The sequence below is a fragment of the Coregonus clupeaformis genome, chromosome 6 (assembly GCF_020615455.1).
Source record: "Coregonus clupeaformis isolate EN_2021a chromosome 6, ASM2061545v1, whole genome shotgun sequence".
Taxonomy (NCBI): domain Eukaryota; kingdom Metazoa; phylum Chordata; class Actinopteri; order Salmoniformes; family Salmonidae; genus Coregonus; species Coregonus clupeaformis.
The window spans coordinates 7,399,309-7,421,568 of NC_059197.1; the positions used below are offsets into that span (position 1 = coordinate 7,399,309).

The 22,260-nt window shown below is 42.0% G+C and overlaps 1 protein-coding gene across 1 annotated transcript in view; it reads left to right on the forward strand.

The window, feature by feature from the left end:
• Window positions 1-22,260, forward strand: part of irs1 (insulin receptor substrate 1) — a 102,086-nt gene that overhangs the window by 70,743 nt on the left and 9,083 nt on the right. Inside the window, exon 2 of the mRNA XM_041877163.1 lies at window positions 21,739-21,853. Coding sequence (XP_041733097.1) covers window positions 21,739-21,851 — 113 coding nt within the window. The 3' untranslated portion in view covers window positions 21,852-21,853. The remainder of the gene's footprint in view (window positions 1-21,738; window positions 21,854-22,260) is intronic.

A 22,260-nucleotide genomic window follows, 5' to 3' on the forward strand; every position in this document is an offset into this window, starting at 1 on the left:
GTCGGCGTTCCAATTCATCCCAAAGGTGTTAAATTGTGTTGAGGTCAGGGCTCTGTGCAGGCCAGTCAAGTTCTTCCACAACGATCTCGACAATCCATTTCTGTATGGACCTCGCTTTGTGCATGGGGGCATTGTCATGCTAAAACAGGAAAGGGCCTTCCCCAAACTGTTGCCACAAGGTTGGAAGCACAGAATCGTCTAGAATGTAATTGTATGCTGTAGCGTTTAGATTTCCCTTCACTGGAACTAAGGGGCCTAGCCCGAACCATGAAAAACAGCCACAGACCATTATTCCTCCTCCACCAAACTTTACAGTTGGCACTATGCATTCGGGCAGGTAGCGTTCTCCTGGCATCCGCCAAACCCAGATTTGTCCGTCGGACTGCCAGATGGTGAAACATGATTCATCGCTCCAGAGAATGCGTTTCCACTGCTCCAGAGCCCAATGGCGTCGAGCTTTACACCATTCCAGCTGATGCTTGGCATTGCACATGGTGATCTTAGGCTTGTGTGCGGCAGCTCGGCCATGGAAACCCATTTTATTAAGCTCCTGACGAACAGTTATTGTGCTGACGTTGCTTCCAGAGGCAGTTTGGAACTCGGTAGTGAGTGTTGCCACCGAGGACAGACAATTTTTATGCGCTACTTCAGCACTCAGTGGTCCCGTTCTGTTAGCTTGTGTGGCCTACCACTTTGCGGCTGAGACATTTCCACATCACAATAACAGCACTTACAGGAAAGTAATTCTGCTTTGAAAGTTGATAAACTTGTAACCCCACATTTGAGAAGATGGCCCTTGAATGTTTTGGTACACCTACTGGAGAGCTCTTCTTTGTCTACACCTATTTAGCATCGTTCACACCCTCTTAAGCCTTAGCCCCACACATCTCTTTAAGGATTCACATGTGAGGCCATGTGCTAAACAGAGTGAGTGAGGTAGTGTAGTAAATAACCAAAGATTTCAAGACTAAAAGTGGTGAAAGCAGAAGCAAAAATAAACTTGATCTAGTCCTTGGCCTATATCCTAATCTGACTTTGGTGCAGGTCATGTTGTTCTTCACATTACCGTCTCTGGTAAACACACACTATATCAAATAATATCAAAGTTTATTTGTCACATGCACAGGATACAGAGGGTGTAAACGGTACAATGAAATGGTTACTTCCATATTTACATAGTAGCAATATCAAAAATAGAAAGTGTCCAGATAAATATTGTATAAATATTTCATAATTATTAGATGATTCTTATCCAGACACACTTGTCTAAATTGATTGGTCATGTTAAAGAAATGCTATAACCACCCCCCAGCCACAAGTGGAGTCTTTTGTTTAGACATGTAGCTAGCTAGCTAAACAGAAAATGAGGTCAAATCATAACGTCAGTGATCTTCAGGTCGGAAATCCAGGGCTCTAGAAAGAGGCCCTAGTTCCGGAGTTGGAATTCCGAGTTGGATGGCCGTTCAAAACTATTTTCCCCAGTTCCCAGTTGTTCAAAACAATCTTTCAGAGTTCCCAGTTGTCTTGAACACACTGAAGTCGGAGATTTCCGAGTTCCCAGTTCCGAGTTCCCAGATGTTTTGAACGCGGCAATAATCCCAACCCATACTACTAACAATACGAATTGATTGTCATAGCTTGCCACCATGCATGAATCTGCAGGTAGCTAAAGCTAACCAACTAAGTTCAATGTTAGCTAGCTAGCTAACATTAGGTTACAACTAACAATGCAAATGGCTTTCTGAGATACAAATAATAATTACTACACAGATCATACACATAACGTTAGCTAGTGAGCCAGCCAGCTAACGTTAGTTAGCTAGCTAACAGTACGCTTTAACTTAACAAAATTAGAAATGTATAATATCTGAAAATGTAGCTAGCTAGACTCTTACCCGTATACATGGATGAAAGCTTCTCCCTCCCTGTCAAGGATGCCATGGTTCCCTTAGTTTGAAGATGTAATCCAGAGACACGTGTTTTACACATGGCTCATGTGGTGTCAAATGACATTATGAAGGGCAGCTCAGAACAACTGAAGATGGATTTTAAAAAACTGATTGGGTCTCTACTTGACACCAACAAATGCCCCATAATATCTGGCACTCTGCCCTCCTAAATTGTAGCATTGAATGGTTCAGCAGACTTTTAGCCCTCCATAACTGGCTACGAGACTATTGCAGCTCTGTGGATGTAAGATTTATTGACAATTTTGATACCTTCTGGAAACCAAGCTCGTATTATAAGGAGGATGGAATCCACCCAAATAATTTGGGTTCCTGGATCCTTTCACAGCATTATAAGGCTGCGTTGAGACAATGACTTATCAATGACCCAAATCCAGCTAATTTAATCCCTACCATTGTGTCACTGAGTTTCAGCAAATGTACATTATCCTAGGGGCATTGGAAGACAATGTAAGTAACCTGATTTATGTCCTCTTACTGCCCTGAATGCCTCTGCTGATCCTACAGCTATTGTATGCAGTAATCATTTGCCTATTAACCAGAGTAATACTGTTAGCACCGAGGTGGTGTGCCCTAGTAGGAAGTCCACTGTGTGCAGCTCACCCATGCACTAATAAAAATAACCAGAGCATTTATACCTCTGCTAAGCTTCCCAGTAAAGCAATAAAAACAAGTAAGCATCCCAGAAGAAAATTGCTGAAAATAGCCCACGTTAACATATGTAGCTTAAGAAACAAGGTTAATGAAATCAACAATTTGCTAGTAACAGATGACATTCATATTCTGACAATGTCTGAAACTCACTTAGATAATACCTTTGATTATAGAGTGGTAGAAATAAATGGTTATAAGATCTACAGAAAATACAGAAATGCCAAAGGTGGAGGTGTGGCCGTTTTTATTCAGAACCACATTCCTGTAAACTTAGAGAGGATCTCATGTCAAATACTGTTGAAGTAATATGGCTACAGGTTCATCTGCCTCACCTAAAGCCCATTTTGGTGGGAAGCTGTTATAGACCACCAAGTGCTAACAGTCAGTATCTGGATAACATGTGTGAAATGCTTGATAATATATGTGATATCAATAGAGAGGTATACTTTCTGGGTGATGATTTAAATAGTTACTGGCTTTCATCAGGCTGCCCATGTATTGATCATATCTTCACTAATGCTGCAGAAATTTGTTTGAAAGCAGTATCCAAATCCATCGGATGTAGTGATCACAATATAATTTAGTAGCCATATCTAGGAAAACCAATGCTCCAAAGGCTGGGCCTAATATTGTGTATAAGAGGACATGCAATACGTTTTGTAGTGATTCCTATGTTGTTGATGTGAATAATATTTGTTGGTCCGTGGTGTGTAATGAGGAGCTACCAGATGCTGCACTTGACACATTTATGAAATTGCTTATCCCAGTTACTAATAAGCATGCACCAATTAAGAAAATGACTGTAAAAATGGTTAAATCCCCGTGGATTGATGAGAAATTCAAAAATTGTATGGTTGAGAGGGATGAGGCAAAAGAGATGGCAAGTAGGTCTGGCTGTACAACCGATTGGCAAACGTACTGCAAATTGAGAAATCATGTGACTAAACTGAATAAAAAGAAACACAAACTACACTATGAAAAAAAGATAAATGACAAAGAATGATAGTTAAAAGCTTTGGAGCACCTTAAATGAAATTTTGGGCAAAAAGGCAAACTCCACTCCATCATTCATGTCAAGGGTTGCTATGGTAGGTGTGGTGTGGAATCAGGCGCAGGAGGCAGAAGTAAAGTCCAACAAAAATACTTTAGTAGAATTCACAATGAATATCCACAACCAGCCCGGAGGCGAGAAAAGCGCGCACAGGCGTATACAAACGGGCGCAGTAAATAAGTGCGTAATCTACTCCTAAACAACAAACAAGGAGGAAAGCACACAATAGCGCACCAAAATACAAGTAGCGCAGCAACACGACAAGGAACAATTACACACAACACCTAACTAACAACAAGGAAACTAAATAGGGTGCTAATTAAGACATAACACAAAACAGGTGTGACAAACAGACAAAACCAATCAAACAAGAAACATAGAGCGGTGGCAGCTAGTACTCCGGAGACGACGACCGCCGAAACCTGCCCGAACAAGGAGGAGGGGCCGCCTCGGCCGAAACCGTGACAATTCATTAAATCAGATGGCTCGTTCATAACAAAACCCACTGATATTGCCAACTACTTTAATGTTTTTTTCATTGGCAAGATTAGCAAACTTGACAAGCATAGTACCTAAGAATAGTAAAGCCCCCTTAACTGGCTCAAATAGCCGACCAATCAGCCTGTTACCAACCCTTAGTAAACTTTTGGAAAAAATGGTGTTTGACCAGATACAATGCTATTTTACAGTAAACAAATTGACAATAGACTTTCAGCACTCTTATAGGGAAGGACATCCAACAAGCACAGCACTTACACAAATGACTGAGAAAAATTGATGATTGTGGGGGCTGTTATGTTAGACTTCAGTGCGGCTTTTTACATTATCCGTCGTAGTCTGTTGCTGGAAAAACGTATGTGTTATGGCTTTACACCCCCTGCTATATTGTGGATAAAGAGTTACCTGTCTAACAGAACACAGAGGGTGTTCTTTTATGGAAGTCTCTCCAACAAAATCCAGATAGAATCAGGAATTCCCCAGGCCAGCTGTCTAAGCCCCTTACTTTTTTCAATCTTTACTAACGATATGCCACTGGCTTTCAGTAAAGCCAGTGTGTCTAAGTACACTACCGGTCAAAAGTTTTAGAACACCTACTCATTCAAGGGTTTTTCTAGATTTTTTTATATTTTCTACATTGTAGAATAATAGTGAAGACATCAACACTATGAAATAACACATATGGAATCATGTAGAAACCAAAAAAGTGTTAAACAAATCAAAGTATATTTTCTATTTGAGATTCTTTAAATAGCCACCCTTTGCCTTGATGACAGCTTTGCACACTCTTGGCATTCTCTCAACCATTTTCACCTGGAATGCATTTCCAACAGTCTTGAAGGAGTTCCCACATATGTTGAGCAATTGATTGCTGCTTTTCCTTCACTCTGCGGTCCAACTCTCAATTTGGTTGAGGTCGGGGGATTGTGGAGGCCAGGTCATCTGATGCCTAGACAGCTGGCCTGAGGAATTCCTGATTCTACCTGGATATTGTTGGAGAGGCTTCCATTCAAGAACACCCTCTGTGTTCTGTGTTCTGTTAGTTTAAGAATGGGTTGCAAGGAAAAGCATTGTATTTGGGACAAATCATTCACTAAACCCTAAACCTCAACTAAATCTTGTAATGAATAATGTGGAAATTGAGCAAGTTCAAGAGACTAAACTACTTGGAGTAACCTTGGATTATAAACTGTCATGGTCAAAACATATTGATACAACAGTAGCTAAGATGGGGAGAAGTCTGTCTATAATAAAGCGCTGCTATGCATTCTTAACAGCACTATCAACAAGGCAGGTCCTACTGGCCCTAGTTTTGTCGCACCTGGACTACTGTTTAGTCGTATGGTCAGGTGCCACAAATTGCAAATGGCTCAGCACGGCTGGCGCTTGGATGTACAAAGATAATTAATTAATAGTATTCAGACCCCTTCCCCTTTTCCACATTTTGTTACGTTACAGCCTTATTCTGAAATTGATAAAATAAAATAAAAATCACTAATCAATCTGCTCACAATACCCCATTAAGACAAAGTGAAAACATGTTTTTTCTTATTTACATAAGTATTCAGACACTTTTGCTATTAGACTCGAAATTGAGCTCAGATGCATCCTGTTTCCATTGACCATCCTTGAGATGTTTCTACAACTTGATTGGAGTCCACCTGTGGTAAATTCAATTGGACATGATCAGGAATGGCACACTCTGTATTTATATTTGTATTCATTATGGATCCACAAAGCAGCAGCTGCTCTTCCTGGGGTCCAGCAAAATTAAGGCAGTTCACACAATTTAAAAAACATTACAATACATTCACAGATTTCACAACACACTCTGTGCCCTCAGGCCCCTACTCCACCACTACCACGTATCTACAGTACAAAATCCATGTGGACGTGTGTGTATAGTGCGTATGCTATCGTGTGTGTGTATGCATGTGTCTGTGCTTCACAGTCCCCGCTGTTCCATAAGGTGTATTTTTATCTGTTTTTTTATATCTAATTTTACTGCTTGCATCAGTTACTTGATGTGGAATAGAGTTCCATGTAGTCATGGCTCTATGTAGTCCACTTGGAGCCAGGAGAGATTGACATGCATATCATTAATATTAGCTCTCTGTGTACATCCAAGGGCCAGCCATGCTGCCCTGTTCTGAGCCAATTGCAATTTTCCTAAGTCCTTTTTTGCGGCACCTGAACACACGACTGAACAGTAGTCCAGGTGTGACAAAACTAGGGCCTGTAGGACCTGCCTTGTTGAGAGTGCTGTTAAGAAGGTAGAGCAGCGCTTTATTATGGACATACAGTGGCTTGCGAAAGTATTCACCCCCCTTGGCATTTTTCCTATTTTGTTGCCTTACAACCTGGAATTAAAATGGATTTTTGGGGGGTTTGTATCATTTGATTTACAAAACATGCCTACCACTTTGAAGATGCAAAATATTTTTTATTGTGAAACAAACAAGAAATAAGACAAAAAAACTGAGAACTTGAGCGGTCATAACTATTCACCCCCCCCAAAGTCAATACTTTGTAGAGCCACCTTTTGCAGAAATTACAGCTGCAAGTCTCTTGGGGTATGTCTCTATAAGATTGGCACATCTAGCCACTGGGATTTTTGTCCATTCTTCAAGGCAAAACTGCTCCAGCTCCTTTAAGTTGGATGGATTCCGCTGGTGTAAAGCAATCTTTAGTCATACCACAGATTCTGAATTGGATTGAGGTCTGGGCTTTGACTAGGCCATTCCAAGACATTTAAATGTGTGTCCTTAAACCAGTTGAGTGTTGCTTTAGCAGTAGGCTTAGAGTCATTGTCCTGCTGGAAGGTGAACCTCCGTCCCAGTCTCAAATCTCTGGAAGACTGAAACAGATTTCCCTCAAGAATTTCCCTGTATTTAGCGCCATCCATCATTCCTTCAATTCTGACCAGTTTCCCAGTCCCTGCCGATGTAAAACATCCATAGCGTTTTTCTTGATCGCCAAAAAGCTCAATTTTAGTCTCATCTGACCAGAGTACCTTCTTCTATATGTTTGGGGAGTCTCCCACATGATTTTTGGCGAACACCAAACGTGTTTGCTTATTTTTTTCTTTAAGCAATAGCTTTTTTTTGGCCACTCTTCCGTAAAGCCCAGCTGTGTGGAGTGTACGGCTTAAAGTGGTCCTATGGACAGATACTCCAATCTCCACTGTGGAGCTTTGCAGCTCCTTCAGGGTTATCTTTGGTCTCTTTGTTGCCTCTCTGATTAATGCCCTCCTTGCCTGGTCCGTGAGTTTTGGTGGGCAGCCCTCTCTTGGCAGGTTTGTTATGGTGCCATATTCTTTCCATTTTGTAATAATGGATGTAATGGTACTTCGTGGGATGTTCAAAGTTTCGGATATTTTTTATAACCTAACCCTGATCTGTACTTCTCCACAACTTTGTCCCTGACCTGTTTGGAGAGCTCCTTGGTCTTCATGGTGCCGCTTGCTTGGTGGTGCCCCTTGCTTAGTGATGTTGCAGACTCTGGGGCCTTTCAGAACAGGTGTATATATACTGAGATCATGTGACAGATCATGTGACACTTAGATTGCACACAGGTGGACTTTATTTGCATTTACATTTTACATTTACATCATTTAGCAGACGCTCTTATCCAGAGCGACCTACAAATTGGTGCATTCAACTTATGATAGCCAATGGGACAACCACCTTTTTTTTATTTTATGGGGGGTGGGGGAAGAAGGATTACTTTATACTATTCCAGGTATTCCTTAAAGAGGTATGGTTTCAAGTGTCTCTGGAAGGTGGTCGGCAGGTAGCTTAGTGGGGCGGCAGGTAGCTTAGTGGTTAAGCGCGTTGTGCCAGTAACCGAAAGGTGGCTGGTTCTAATCCCCGAGCCGACTAGGTGAAAAATGTGTTGATGTGCCCTTGAGCAAGGCACTTAACCCTAATTGCTCCTGTAAGTCGCTCTGGATAAGAGCGTCTGCTAAATGACTAAAATGTAAATGTAAAATGTGGTCAGTGACTCCGCTATCCTGGTGTCGTGGGGGTGCTTGTTCCACCATTGGGGTGCCAGAGCAGTGAATAGCTTTGACTGGGCTGAGCAGGAACTGTGCTTCCGTAGAGGTAGGGGAGCTAGCAGGCCAGAGGTGGATGAACGTAGTGCCCTCGTTTGGGTGTAGGATCAGAGCCTGAAGGTAAGGAGGTGGAGGAGTTCCCCTCACAGCTCCGTAGGCAAGCACCATGGTCTTGTAGTAGATGCGAGACTCAACTGGAAGCCAGTGGAGTGTGCGGAGGAGCGGGGTGACATGAGAGAACTTGGGAAAGTTTAACACGAGACGGGCTGCAGCGTTCTGGAGCCCAGCCAACAGCGAGTTGCAGTAATCCAGATGGGAGATGACCAGTGCCTGGATTAGGACCTGTGCCGCTTTCTGTGTAAGGTAGGGTCGTACTCTGCGAATGTTGTAGAGCATGAACCTGCAGGATTGGGTCACCGCTTTGATGTTAGCGGAGAACGACAGGGTATTTTGCAGGGTCACGCCAAGGTTCTTTGCACTCTGGGAGGAGGACACAATGGAGTTGTCAACCGTGATGGCGAGATCATGGAGCGGGCAGTCCTTCTCCGGGAGGAAGAGCAGCTCCGTCTTGCCGAGGTTCAGCTTGAGGTGGTGATCCGACATCCACACTGATATGTGTGCCAGACATGCAGAGATGCGATTCGCCACCTGGTTAACTAATTATGTGACTTCTGAAGGTAATTGGTTGCACCAGATCTTATTTAGGGGCTTCATAGCAAAGGGGATGAATACATATGCACGCACCACTTTTCCGTTATTTATTTGTACAAATTGTTTGAAACAAGTTATTTTTGTAATTTCACTTAACCAATTTGGACTATTTTATGTACAGTGGGGAAAAAAAGTATTTAGTCAGCCACCAATTGTGCAAGTTCTCTCACTTAAAAAGATGAGAGAGGCCTGTAATTTTCATCATAGGTACACGTCAACTATGACAGACAAAATGAGGGAAAAAAATCCAGAAAATCACATTGTAGGATTTTTAATGAATTTATTTGCAAATTATGGTGGAAAATAAGTATTTGGTCAATAACAAAAGTTTCTCAATACTTTTATATACCCTTTGTTGGCAATGACACAGGTCAAACGTTTTCTGTAAGTCTTCACAAGGTTTTCACACATTGTTGCTGGTATTTTGGCCCATTCCTCCATGCAGATCTCCTCTAGAGCAGTGATGTTTTGGGGCTGTCGCTGGGCAACACGGACTTTCAACTCCTTCCAAAGATTTTCTATGGGGTTGAGATCTGGAGATTGGCTAGGCCACTCCAGGACCTTGAAATGCTTCTTACGAAGCCACTCCTTCGTTGCCCGGGCGGTGTGTTTTGGATCAATGTCATGCTGAAAGACCCAGCCACGTTTCATCTTCAATGCCCTTGCTGATGGAAGGAGGTTTTCACTCAAAATCTCACGATACATGGCCCCATTCATTCTTTCCTTTACATGGATCAGTCGTCCTGGTCCCTTTGCAGAAAAACTGCCCCAAAGCATGATGTTTCCACCCCCATGCTTCACAGTAGGTATGGTGTTCTTTGGATGCAACTCAGCATTCTTTGTCCTACAAACACGACAAGTTGAGTTTTTACCAAAAAGTTATATTTTGGTTTCATCTGACCATATGACATTCTCCCAATCCTCTTCTGGATCATCCAAATGCACTCTAGCAAACTTCAGATGGGCCTGGACATGTACTGGCTTAAGCAGGGGGGACACGTCTTGCACTGCAGGATTTGAGTCCCTGGCGGCGTAGTGTGTTACTGATGGTAGGCTTTGTTACTTTGGTCCCAGCTCTCTGCAGGTCATTCACTAGGTCCCCCCGTGTGGTTCTGGGATTTTTGCTCACCGTTCTTGTGATCATTTTGACCCCACGGTGTGAGATCTTGCATGGAGCCCCAGATCGAGGGAGATTATCAGTGGTCTTGTATGTCTTCCATTTCCTAATAATTGCTCCCACAGTTGATTTCTTCAAACCAAGCTGCTTACCTATTGCAGATTCAGTCTTCCCAGCCTGGTGCAGGTCTACAATTTTGTTTCTGGTGTCCTTTGACAGCTCTTTGGTCTTGGCCATAGTGGAGTTTGGAGTGTGACTGTTTGAGGTTGTGGACAGGTGTCTTTTATACTGATAACAAGTTCAAACAGGTGCCATTAATACAGGTAACGAGTGGAGGACAGAGGAGCCTCTTAAAGAAGAAGTTACAGGTCTGTGAGAGCCAGAAATCTTGCTTGTTTGTAGGTGACCAAATACTTATTTTCCACCATCATTTGCAAATAAATTCATTAAAAATCCTACAATGTGATTTTCTGGATTTTTTTCCCTCAATTTGTCTGTCATAGTTGACGTGTACCTATGATGAAAATTACAGGCCTCTCTTATCTTTTTAAGTGGGAGAACTTGCACAATTGGTGGCTGACTAAATACTTTTTTTCCCCACTGTATGTCCATTACATGAAATCAAAATAAAAATCAATTTAAATTACAGGTTGTAATGAAACTAAATAGGAAGAACGCCAAGGGGGATGAATACTTTTACAAGGCACTGTACTTCTCCCCATTTTTGCTACTGTTGTATCAATATGTTTTGACCATGACAGTTTACAATCCAGGGTTACTACAAGCAGTTTAGTCACCTCAACTTGCTCAATTTCCACATTATTTATTACAAGATTTAGTTGAGTTTTCGGGTTTAGTGAATGATTTGTCCCAAATACAATGCTTTTATTTTTAGAAATATTTAGGACTAACATATTCCTTGCCACCCACTCTGAAACTAACTGCAACTCTTTGTTAAGTGTTGCAGTCATTTCAGTCATTGTTGTAGCTGACATGTATAGAGTTGAGTAATCTGCATACATAAACACTCTGGCTTTACTCAAAGCCAGTGTCATGTCATTAGTAAAGATTGAAACAATTAATGGGCCTAGACAGCTGCCCTGGGGAATTCCTGATTATACCTGGATTATGTTGGAGAGGCTCCCATTAATGAACACCCTCTGTGTTCTGTTAGACAGGTAACTCTTTATCCACAATATAGCAGGGGGTTTAAAGCCATAACACATATGTTTTTCCAGCAGCAGACTATGATCAATAATGTCAGAAGCCGCACTGAAGTCTAACAAAACAGCCCCCACAATCTTTGTATCATCAATTTTCTCAAATCATCAGTCATTTGTGTAAGTGCTCTGTTTGTTGGTTGTCCTTCCCTATAAGCAAAAATAGCATTGTATCTGGTCAAACACGATCTTTCATAAAAGTTTACTAAGGGCTGGTAACAGGCTGATTGGTTGGCTATTTGAGACAGTAAAGGGGGCTTTACTATTCTTAGGTAGGGAATGACTTTTGCTTCCCTCCAAGCCTGGGGGCCCACACTTTCTAGTAGGCTTAAATTGAAGATATGGCAAATAGGAGTGGCAATATCGTCCGCTATTATCCTCAGTCATTTTCCATCCAAGTTGTCAGACCCCGGTGGCTTGTCATTGTTGATAGACAATGATAATTTGTTCACCTCTTCCACACTCACTTTACGGAATTCAAAATTACAATGCTTGTCTTTCATAATTTGGTCAGATATAATTGGATGTGTAGTGTCAGTGTTTGTTGCTGGCATGTCATGCCTAAGTTTGCTAATCTTGCCAATGAAAAAATCCTTAACCTCTATGGGATCGGTGTCCCGTATACGGGATGGTTGAGCTAACGTGCACTAATGTGATTAGCATGACTGTTGTAAGTAAAAGCAAACTTTCCAAGACATAGACATGTCTTATATGGGCAGAAAGCTTACATTCTTGTTAATCTAACTGCACTGTCCCATTTACAGTAGCTATTATAGTGAAGAAAAAAAACATGCTATTGTTGAGGAGAGTGCACAACAACAAAAAACTTACCACGGCAACTGGTTTGATACATTCACCTCTGAAGATAAATAATGTACTTACATTCAGTAATCTTGCTCTGATTGTCATCCTGAGGGTCCCAGAGATAAAATGTAGCATAGTTTTGTTTGATAAAAATCAATTTTTATATTCGAATGTATGGGAACTGGGTTCTACAATTTGAACCCTTGCTGTCTCTGGCTCCATACCCACCCCGCCCGGCCATCTAGATGTGTGAAAGTTAGTGTATAAGCTAATAATCCATCATGTATGACATTCCTGGGAGTGTGTAAACGTACATTTTGTATTCCCATATTGTTTTTGTATGTTCTCTATAATTATGTACTTGAAAATGTATCAATTGACCAATTCGGCACATTTGGGCAGACTTGATACAAAATAGTCCAGTATTGCAACGCTTCACTGGATCAATCTGAAACTTTGCATACACACTGCTGCCATCTAGTGGCCAGAATCTAAATTGCACCTAAACTGTAATATTATATTGTGTACTTTCTCTTGCATTTCAAAGATGATGGAACATAAAAAATAATAGAAAACGCATGTTTTTTTGTTTGTACTATCTTTTACCAGATCTAATGTGTTATATTCTCCTACATTAATTTCACATTTCCACAAACTTCAAAGTGTTTCCTTTCAAATGGAATCAAGAATATGCATATCCTTGCTTCAGGTCCTGAGCTACAGGCAGTTAGATTTGGGTATGTCGTTTTAGGTGAAAATTGAAAAAAAGGGTCCGATCCTTAAGAGTTTAAAGTAGTTGGCAAGTAGCAAGCAAATCAGTTGGTTTTGTGATGAATGAGCCATCTGATTCAATGAATGATGGAGCTGAGTTTGTCTTTTTTCCCAACATTTCATTTAAGGTGCTGCAAAGCTTTTTACTATCATTCTTTATGTCATTTATCTTTGTTTCATGGTGTATTTTCTTATTTTTTATTCAGTTTAGTTACTTGACTAAACATATTGGCAATACGTTTGCCAATCGGTTGTGCAGCCAGACTTATTTGCCATTCCTTTTGCCTCATCCCTCTCAACCACACAATTTTTCAGTTCCTCATCAATCCACAGGGATTTAACAGATTTTACAGTCATTTTCTTAATGGGTGCATGCTTATTAGTAACTGGAATAAGCAATTTCATAAATTTGTCAAGTGCAGCGTCTGTTTGCTCCTCATTACACATCATGGACCAACACATACAGTGGGGAAAAAAGTATTTAGTCAGCCAACAATTGTGCAAGTTCTCCCACTTAAAAAGATGAGAGAGGCCTGTAATTTTCATCATAGGTACACGTCAACTATGACAGACAAATTGAGAAAAAGGAATCCAGAAAATCACATTGTAGGATTTTTTATGAATTTATTTGCAAATTATGGTGGAAAATAAGTATTTGGTCACCTACAAACAAGCAAGATTTCTGGCTCTCACAGACCTGTAACTTCTTCTTTAAGAGGCTTCCCTGTCCTCCACTCGTTACCTGTATTAATGGCACCTGTTTGAACTTGTTATCAGTATAAAAGACACCTGTCCACAACCTCAAACAGTCACACTCCAAACTCCACTATGGCCAAGACCAAAGAGCTGTCAAAGGAACCAGAAACAAAATTGTAGACCTGCACCAGGCTGGGAAGACTGAATCTGCAATAGGTAAGCAGCTTGGTTTGAAGAAATCAACTGTGGGAGCAATTATTAGGAAATGGAAGACATACAAGACCACTGATAATCTCCCTCGATCTGGGGCTCCACGCAAGATCACACCCAGTGGGGTCAAACTGATCACAAGAACGGTGAGCAAAAATCCCAGAACCACACGGGGGGACCTAGTGAATGACCTGCAGAGAGCTGGGACCAAAGTAACAAAGCCTACCATCAGTAACACACTACGCCGCCGGGGACTTAAATCCTGCAGTGCCAGACGTGTCCCCCTGCTTAAGCCATTACATGTCCAGGCCCGTCTGAAGTTTGCTAGAGTGCATTTGGATGATCCAGAAGAGGATTGGGAGAATGTCATATGGTCAGATGAAACCAAAATATAACTTTTTGGTAAAAACTCAACTTGTCGTGTTTGGAGGACAAAGAATGCTGAGTTGCATCCAAAGAACACCATACCTACTGTGAAGCATGGGGGGTGGAAACATCATGCTTTGGGGCTGTTTTTCTGCAAAGGGACCAGGACGACTGATCCGTGTAAAGGAAAGAATGAATGGGGCCATGTATCGTGAGATTTTGAGTGAAAACCTCCTTCCATCAGCAAGGGCATTGAAGATGAAACGTGGCTGGGTCTTTCAGCATGACAATGATCCCAAACACACCGCCCGGGCAACAAAGGAGTGGCTTCGTAAGAAGCATTTCAAGGTCCTGGAGTGGCCTAGCCAGTCTCCAGATCTCAACCCCATAGAAAATCTTTGGAGGGAGTTGAAAGTCCGTGTTGCCCAGCGACAGCCCCAAAACATCACTGCTCTAGAGGAGATCTGCATGGAGGAATGGGCCAAAATACCAGCAACAGTGTGTGAAAACCTTGTGAAGACTTACAGAAAACGTTTGACCTGTGTCATTGCCAACAAAGGGTATATAACAAAGTATTGAGTAACTTTTGTTATTGACCAAATACTTATTTTCCACCATAATTTGCAAATAAATTCATAAAAAATCCTACAATGTGATTTTCTGGATTTTTTTTCTTCTCATTTTCTCTGTCATAGTTGACCTATGATGAAAATTACAGGCCTCTCTCATCTTAAGTGGGAGAACTTGCACAGTTGGTGGCTGACTAAATACTTTTTTCCCCCACTGTATTCTTTACATCAACAACATAGGAATGACTACAAAACGTATTGTATGACCTCTTATACTAGGGCACAACGGCTCAGTGCTAACAGTATAAATCTGGTTCACAGGCACATGATTACTGCATACAATAGATGTAGGATCAGCAGAGGCATTCAGGGCAGTTAGAGGGACATAAATTAGGTTACTTATATTGTGTCTACAGACGCCCCTGGTGTAATGTACATTTGCTGAAGCACTATGACAACTCTGCGTCACAATGGTAGGAATTAGCTGAGCTGGGCTTGGGTCATTGATGTCATTGTCTCAACGCAGCTTATTATGCTGTGAAAGGATCCAGGAACCAAAATAATTTGGGTGGAGCCCATCCTCCTTATAAAACGTGTTTTGTTTCCAAAAGGTATCGAAATTGTCAACAAAAGTTCCCCCCATTGAGTTGCAATAATCACGTAGCCAGTTGTAAAGAGAAAGAATCCTGCTAAAGCGTTCAATGCCATGATTCAGAGAGGGCACAGGGCCAGATTTGATGGGGGCCAGATATGATGGGTCTTTTGTTAGTGTCTAGCAGAAATTAAATCAGCTCTTTAAAATCCAGTTTCAACTGTTCATAGCTGCCCTTCATAATGTCATGAAAACCCACATGGACTACAATAGAATCGATATCCATGGCTTTGCAAAGTACATTCGGGAGCAGCTTAGTAATGTCATTTAATCGAGCTCCGGGAGAGGACATTGTTTTTGCACCAGGAACAGTCACATTTCTTTACCATGGAGCTTCCCAAAATCACCGCTGGCGAGAACGACTACGAAAGCCGCCCAGTCCCACGATTCACAGGATGGTGCAGGCCTCCGACAGATGGAGAAGCCATGCTCGATCCAGAGCAGGGACGGAAGGTTGCCAACGTCGACTTCAAAATCGGCCGCAGACACAGCGACGAATGTGCAGGAAGATCAGGCTCCAGGACGGTGAAACTATTTGTTGTTTGTATCCGCTCCGGGCCTCTCGTTGGGAGTGTAGACTGCTTTGCGGGAGGTCGCTGTCTTCGGCTTCCACGGCTCGTGACATGCGACCATCGTTGATTGCCTTTACATTTTACATTTCAGTCATTTAGCAGACGCTCTTATCCAGAGCGACTTACAGTTAGTGCATACATTTTCATACTGGCCCCCCGTGGGAATCGAACCCACAACCCTGGCGTTGCAAATGCCATGCTCTACCAACTGTGCTCCTTCGACTCCGCTATCAGATGGGAGAGCTCCAGGCAACAACCGGCCAGTCGGATAACGAAAAAAACTACAAGGCGGAGATGCATCCAACAAGCGCGAACGGCTTCCAGCCACCGGCGTAGAAAATTTTCTGTGTTTTCCCCAGTTTCTTACGTAGGCTGGCGACCTGCGTGATCAAGGAAGCCACCTCAAGCCTATAATCATCGGCAAGTAAACAATTGCCGCATTGGAACTCAGAGTGATCGGGTTTGTCCCTAAACAAGGCGTAATAGATACAGCTCCTACAGTGCTGGAACCGTTCATTTATTTCTCCAGACAAATAGGGCTCCATTGCAAAACTCATCTGGTACCAACTTCGTTAGCTTGATGGCTAGCAGCGTAGCATCTCAGGCTTCAACCTGTCTGTTAAGCGGGATTCCGGGACATGCAATAGCAGTCCTAGCTGTTAACTGTCACGGTTTCGGCCGAGGCTGCTCCTCCTCCTTGTTCGGGCAGGCTTCGGCGGTCGTCGTCCCCGGAGTACTAGCTGCCACCGTTCGATGTTTCATGTTTGTTTGGTTTTGTCTGTTTGTACACCTGTCCCTTGTTAGTGTTTGATTTTGTTTCCTATTTAGTTATCGTGTGTTGGGTCAGGTGTTATGTGTGATTGTTTTTTGTCAAGCTGTTGCTCTCGGGATTTACTCTCGTGTTTTGTTGTGTTTCGAGAGTCCGCACTGTGTGCGCTATCGTTGTTTTACGCACTGTGTTTATTTGTGCGTAATTTGTATTTTGCCTCCCGGTTGGGTTGGCTGTTCGCCTGTTTGGTGCTGCTTTCGTTGACTAAAGTCTGTTCACGAACGCCCGTGTTTCCTGCGCTTGATTTCCACACCGCATCTACACTCAGCTACTGACATTAACCTCTACTGGATGGGTGTCCCAAAATTGGCACAGTTGTTGCTCAATACGGATAATGTGACTACAATGACGTAAACAAAAGCAAATTTTCACGGACATATACATGTCTTATATGGGCAGTAAGCTTAAATTATTGTTAATCTAAGTGCAGTGTTCAATTTACAGTAGGTATTTCAGCGCAAAAATACCATGCTATTGTTTGAAGATAGTGCACAACAGCAAAACACTTTTAGCAAGGCAACTTGTTTGATACATTCACTTCTGAAGGTAATGTACTTACATTCAGTAATCTTGCTCTGATTTGTCATCCTGAGGGTCCCAGAGATAAAATGTAGAGTTGTTTAGTTTGATAAAATCAATTTTTATATCCTAACACGATCCATGTTGTATACAGCGTTTCACCTGAATTCCGACTCATTCAACTTGCAACAAAACATTTAGACATAATATAGACGCTACACCTTGTTTCACCCAGTCAAGTTAGTTTTTTCTGCGATCCTCAGATACTCAAGAAGTCAACCAAACTTTTTCATTATTTTGCAGGCTACACAAAAGCTATTTGAGCCTACCAAGAACTGACATGATTACGCACCAATGAGGCGGGCGGTGTTCACTTGATTGACTGTATCTTGGTCCAATGACCACCTATCGTTTTGAAACATAGCTAGCTAGATAGCCAATGAGCTGGGCTTTACAGGAGTATGAGATGGTCCTTTGACCAACAAACAGCCATTTTGTAAGATATGTGCGTATTAGGGTTAGTTCCTTATATGAATCAGACATGGCGCACGGTAGTTTACATGACACATTGGTTAGTTCTGTTCTACAAACTTTAGCAGGAGAAGCAAAAACGTATCTTTCTCTCTCTCTCTCTCTCTCTCTCTCTCTCTCTCTCTCTCTCTCTCTCTCTCTCTATATATATATATATATATATATATATATATATATATGTATAATATATAGACCTGAGTCATGCAATGCATTTGTATAGCCTGTGTGTATGTTATGGAGGTGAGATGCTGTGGTTTGAGTTTATTTCCTATTGCTCCACACATTTAAAGAGGGTTTATTTACAACATATGTGGTATAAGATGTTGGGAATAGTGCCATAGGAGAGACTGAAATGAATTAAATACCCTAACCCTAAGCTATGTTCAATGTCAGCAGCATTTTCCAGTGATAAATGCTCAGTCTGAAGCCATTCGGCTATGGGTTTCACAGCCCTATAATATAATATAATATAATAATATAATATAATAATAATTATACAAGTTATATCAGCTTAATTATATTGATTGGTTGGTCCTCTGTAGCTCAATTGGTAGAGCATGGCGCTTGTAACACCAGGGTAGTGTGTTCGATCCCCGGGACCACCCATACGTAAAAATGTATGCACGCATGACTGTAAGTCGCTTTGGATAAAAGCGTCTGCTAAATGGCATATTATATACAGTGGGGAGAACAAGTATTTGATACACTTCCAATTTTGCAGGTTTTCCTACTTACAAAGCATGTAGAGGTCTGTAATTTTTTATCATAGGTACACTTCAACTGTGAGAGACGGAATCTAAAACAAAAATCCAGAAAATCACATTATATGATTTTTAAGTAATTAATTTGCATTTTATTGCATGACATAAGGATTTGATACATCAGAAAAGCAGAACTTAATATTTGGTACAGAAACCTTTGTTTGCAATTACAGAGATCATACGTTTCCTGTAGGTCTTGACCAGGTTTGCACACACTGCAGCAGGGATTTTGGCCCACTCCTCCATACAGACCTTCTCCAGATCCTTCAGGTTTCGGGGCTGTCGCTGGGCAATACAGACTTTCAGCTCCCTTCAAAGATGTTACATTTACATTTACATTTTAGTCATTTAGCAGACGCTCTTATCCAGAGCGACTTACAGTTTAGTGAATACACTTTTTTTTTTTATACTGGCCCCCCGTGGGAATCGACCCCACAACCCTGGCATTGCAAACGCCATGCTCTATCAACTGAGCTACATCCCTGCCGGCCATTCCCTCCCCTACCCTGGACGACGCTGGGCCAATAGTGCGCCGCCCATGAGTCTCCCGGTCGCGGCCGGCTGCGACAGAGCCTGGATTCGACCCAGGATCTCTAGTGGCACAGTTATCACTGCGATGCAGTGCCTTAGACCACTGCGCCACTCAGGAGTTCTATTGGGTTCAGGTCTGGAGACTGGCTAGGCCACTCCAGGACCTTGAGCTGCTTCTTACGGAGCCACTCCTTAGTTGCCCTGGCTGTGTGTTTCGGGTCGTTGTCATGCTGGAAGACCCAGCCATGACCCATCTTCAATGCTCTTACTGAGGGAAGGAGGTTGTTGGCCAAGATCTCGCGATACATGGCCCCATCCATCCTCCCCTCAATACGGTGCAGTCGTCCTGTCCCCTTTGCAGAAAAGCATCCCCAAAGAATGATGTTTCCACCTCATTCTTCTTCTTCCTCCAAACACGGTGAGTGGAGTTTAGACCAAAAGCTATATTTTTGTCTCATCAGACCACATGACCTTCTCCCATTCCTCCTCTGGATCATCCAGATGGTCATTGGCAAACTTCAGACGGGCCTGGACATGCGCTGGCTTGAGCAGGGGGACCTTGCGTGCGCTGCAGGATTTTAATCCATGACGGCGTAGTGTGTTACTAATGGTTTTCTTTGAGACTCCCTCTCTTCAGGTCATTGACCAGGTCCTGCCGTGTAGTTCTGGGCTGATCCCTCACCTTCCTCATGATCATTGATGCCCCACGAGGTGAGATCTTGCATGGAGCCCCAGACCGAGGGTGATTGACCGTCATCTTGAACTTCTTCCATATTCTAATAATTGCGCCAACAGTTGTTGCCTTCTCACCAAGCTGCTTGCCTATTGTCCTGTTGCCCATCCCAGCCTTGTGCAGGTCTACAATTATATCCCTGGTGTCCATACACAGCTCTCTGGTCTTAGCAATTGTGGAGAGGTTGGAGTCTGTTTGATTGAGTGTGTGGACAGGTGTCTTTTATACAGGTAACGAGTTCAAACAGGTGCAGTTAATACAGTTAATGAGTGGAGAACAGGAGGGCTTCTTAAAGAAAACTAACAGGTCTGTGAGAGCCGGAATTCTTACTGGTTGGTAGGTGATCAAATACTTATGTCATGCAATAAAATGCAAATTAATTACTTAAAAATCATACAATGTGATTTTCTGGATTTTTGTTTTAGATTCCGTCGCTCATAGTTGAAGTGTACCTATGATAAAAGTTACAGACCTCTACATGCTTTGTAAGTAGAAAACCTGCAAAATTGGCAGTGTATCAAATACTTGTTCTCCCCACTGTATATATATATACACAAACACACTACCGGTCAAAAGTTTTAGAACACCTATTCATTCAAGGGTTTTTCTTTATTTGTACTATTTTCTACATTGTAGAATAGTAGTGAAGACATCAAAACTATGAAGTAACACATGGAATCATGTAGTAACCCAAAAAGTGTTAAACATATCTAAATATATTTTATATTTGAGATTCTTCAAATAGCCACCCTTTGCCTTGATGACAGCTTTGCACACTCTTGGCATTCTCTCAACCAGCTTCACCTGGAATGCATTTCCAACAGTCTTGAAGGAGTTCCCACATATGCTGAGCACTTGTTGGCTGCTTTTCCTTCACTCTGCCGTCCAGCTCATACCAAACCATCTCAATTTGGTTGAGGTCGGGGATTGTAGAGGCCAGGTCATCTGATGCAGCACTCCCTCACTCTCCTTCTTGGTAAAATAGCCCTTACACAGCCTGGAGGTGTGTTGTGTCATTGTCCTGTTGAAAAACAAATGATAGTCCCACTAAGCCCAAACCAGATGGGATGGCGTATCGCTGCAGAATACTGTGGTAGCCATGCTAGTTAAGTGTGCCTTGAATTCTAAATATATCACAGACAGTGTCACCAGCAAAGCACCCCCACACCATAACACCGCAACCTCCATGCTTTACGGTGGGAACCACACATGCGGAGATCATCCATTCACCCACACCGCGTCTCACAAAGACACGCCGTTTGGAACCAAAAATCTAAATGTTTCACTCCACACCAGAGGACAAATTACCACCGGTCTAACCTCCATTGCTCGTTTTTCTTGGCCCAAGCAAGTCTCTTCTTCTTATTGGTGTCCTTTAGTAGTGGTTTCTTTGCAGCAATTCGACCATGAAGGCCTGATTCACACAGTCTCCTCTGAACAGTTGATGTTGAGATGTGTCTGTTACTTGAACTCTGTGAAGCATTTATTTGGGCTGCAATTTCTAAAGCTGGTAACTCTAATGAACTTATCCTCTGCAGCAAAGGTAACTCTGGGCCTTCATTCCTGTGGCAGTCCTCATGAGAGCCAGTTTCATCATAGAGCTTGATGGTTTTTGGACTGCACTTGAAGAAACGTTCTAAGTTCTTTCCAAGAGTGTGCAAAGCTGTCATCAAAATATATTTTGATTCGTTTAACACTTTTCTGGTTACTACATGATTACATATGTGTTATTTCATAGTTTTGATGTCTTTACTATTATTTTACAATGTAGAAAATAGTAAAAATAAAGGCAAACCCTTGAATGAGTAGGTGTTCTAAAACTTTAGATATGTATTGTGTATTTGATGTATTGATGCAGTGCTCCACCCCCTAATAGTACATTTGAGTTCTGTAACTGCTTTTTTATTTTTTATCCTTAATAGTGGTAAACTCCTCCATCCTCCACCTATTCAAACGTAGGACCTGGATCCTCCAGTCTGACCCCTTGGCTGTCTCTACCTCCACACCCACCCCGCCCGGCCATCCAGATGTGTGAAGGTTAGTGTCTTATGTAGGGAAGCTAATAATCCATCATGTATGACATTCCTGGGAGTGTGTAAACTTTATTTTTTTATTACCATAGTATTTTTGTATGTTCTCTATAGTTATGTACTTGAAAATGTATCAATTGACCAATTCGGCCACTTGGGTACATTTGGGCAAACTCTTAAGGGACACCTTGGAGTCTTGATGGAAAATATTATGCTGTCTTCTCACATTTCAAAGAATCAATACGAAACTTTGCACACACACTCAATTACACCTAGAATCCTTAATATATGGCCTTTCTCTTGAATTTCGAAGATGAGGCAAAAAATATATATATAGAAAACGCATGTTTTTTTGTATGTATTATCTTTTACCAGATCTAATGTGTTATATTCTCCTACATTAATTTCACATTT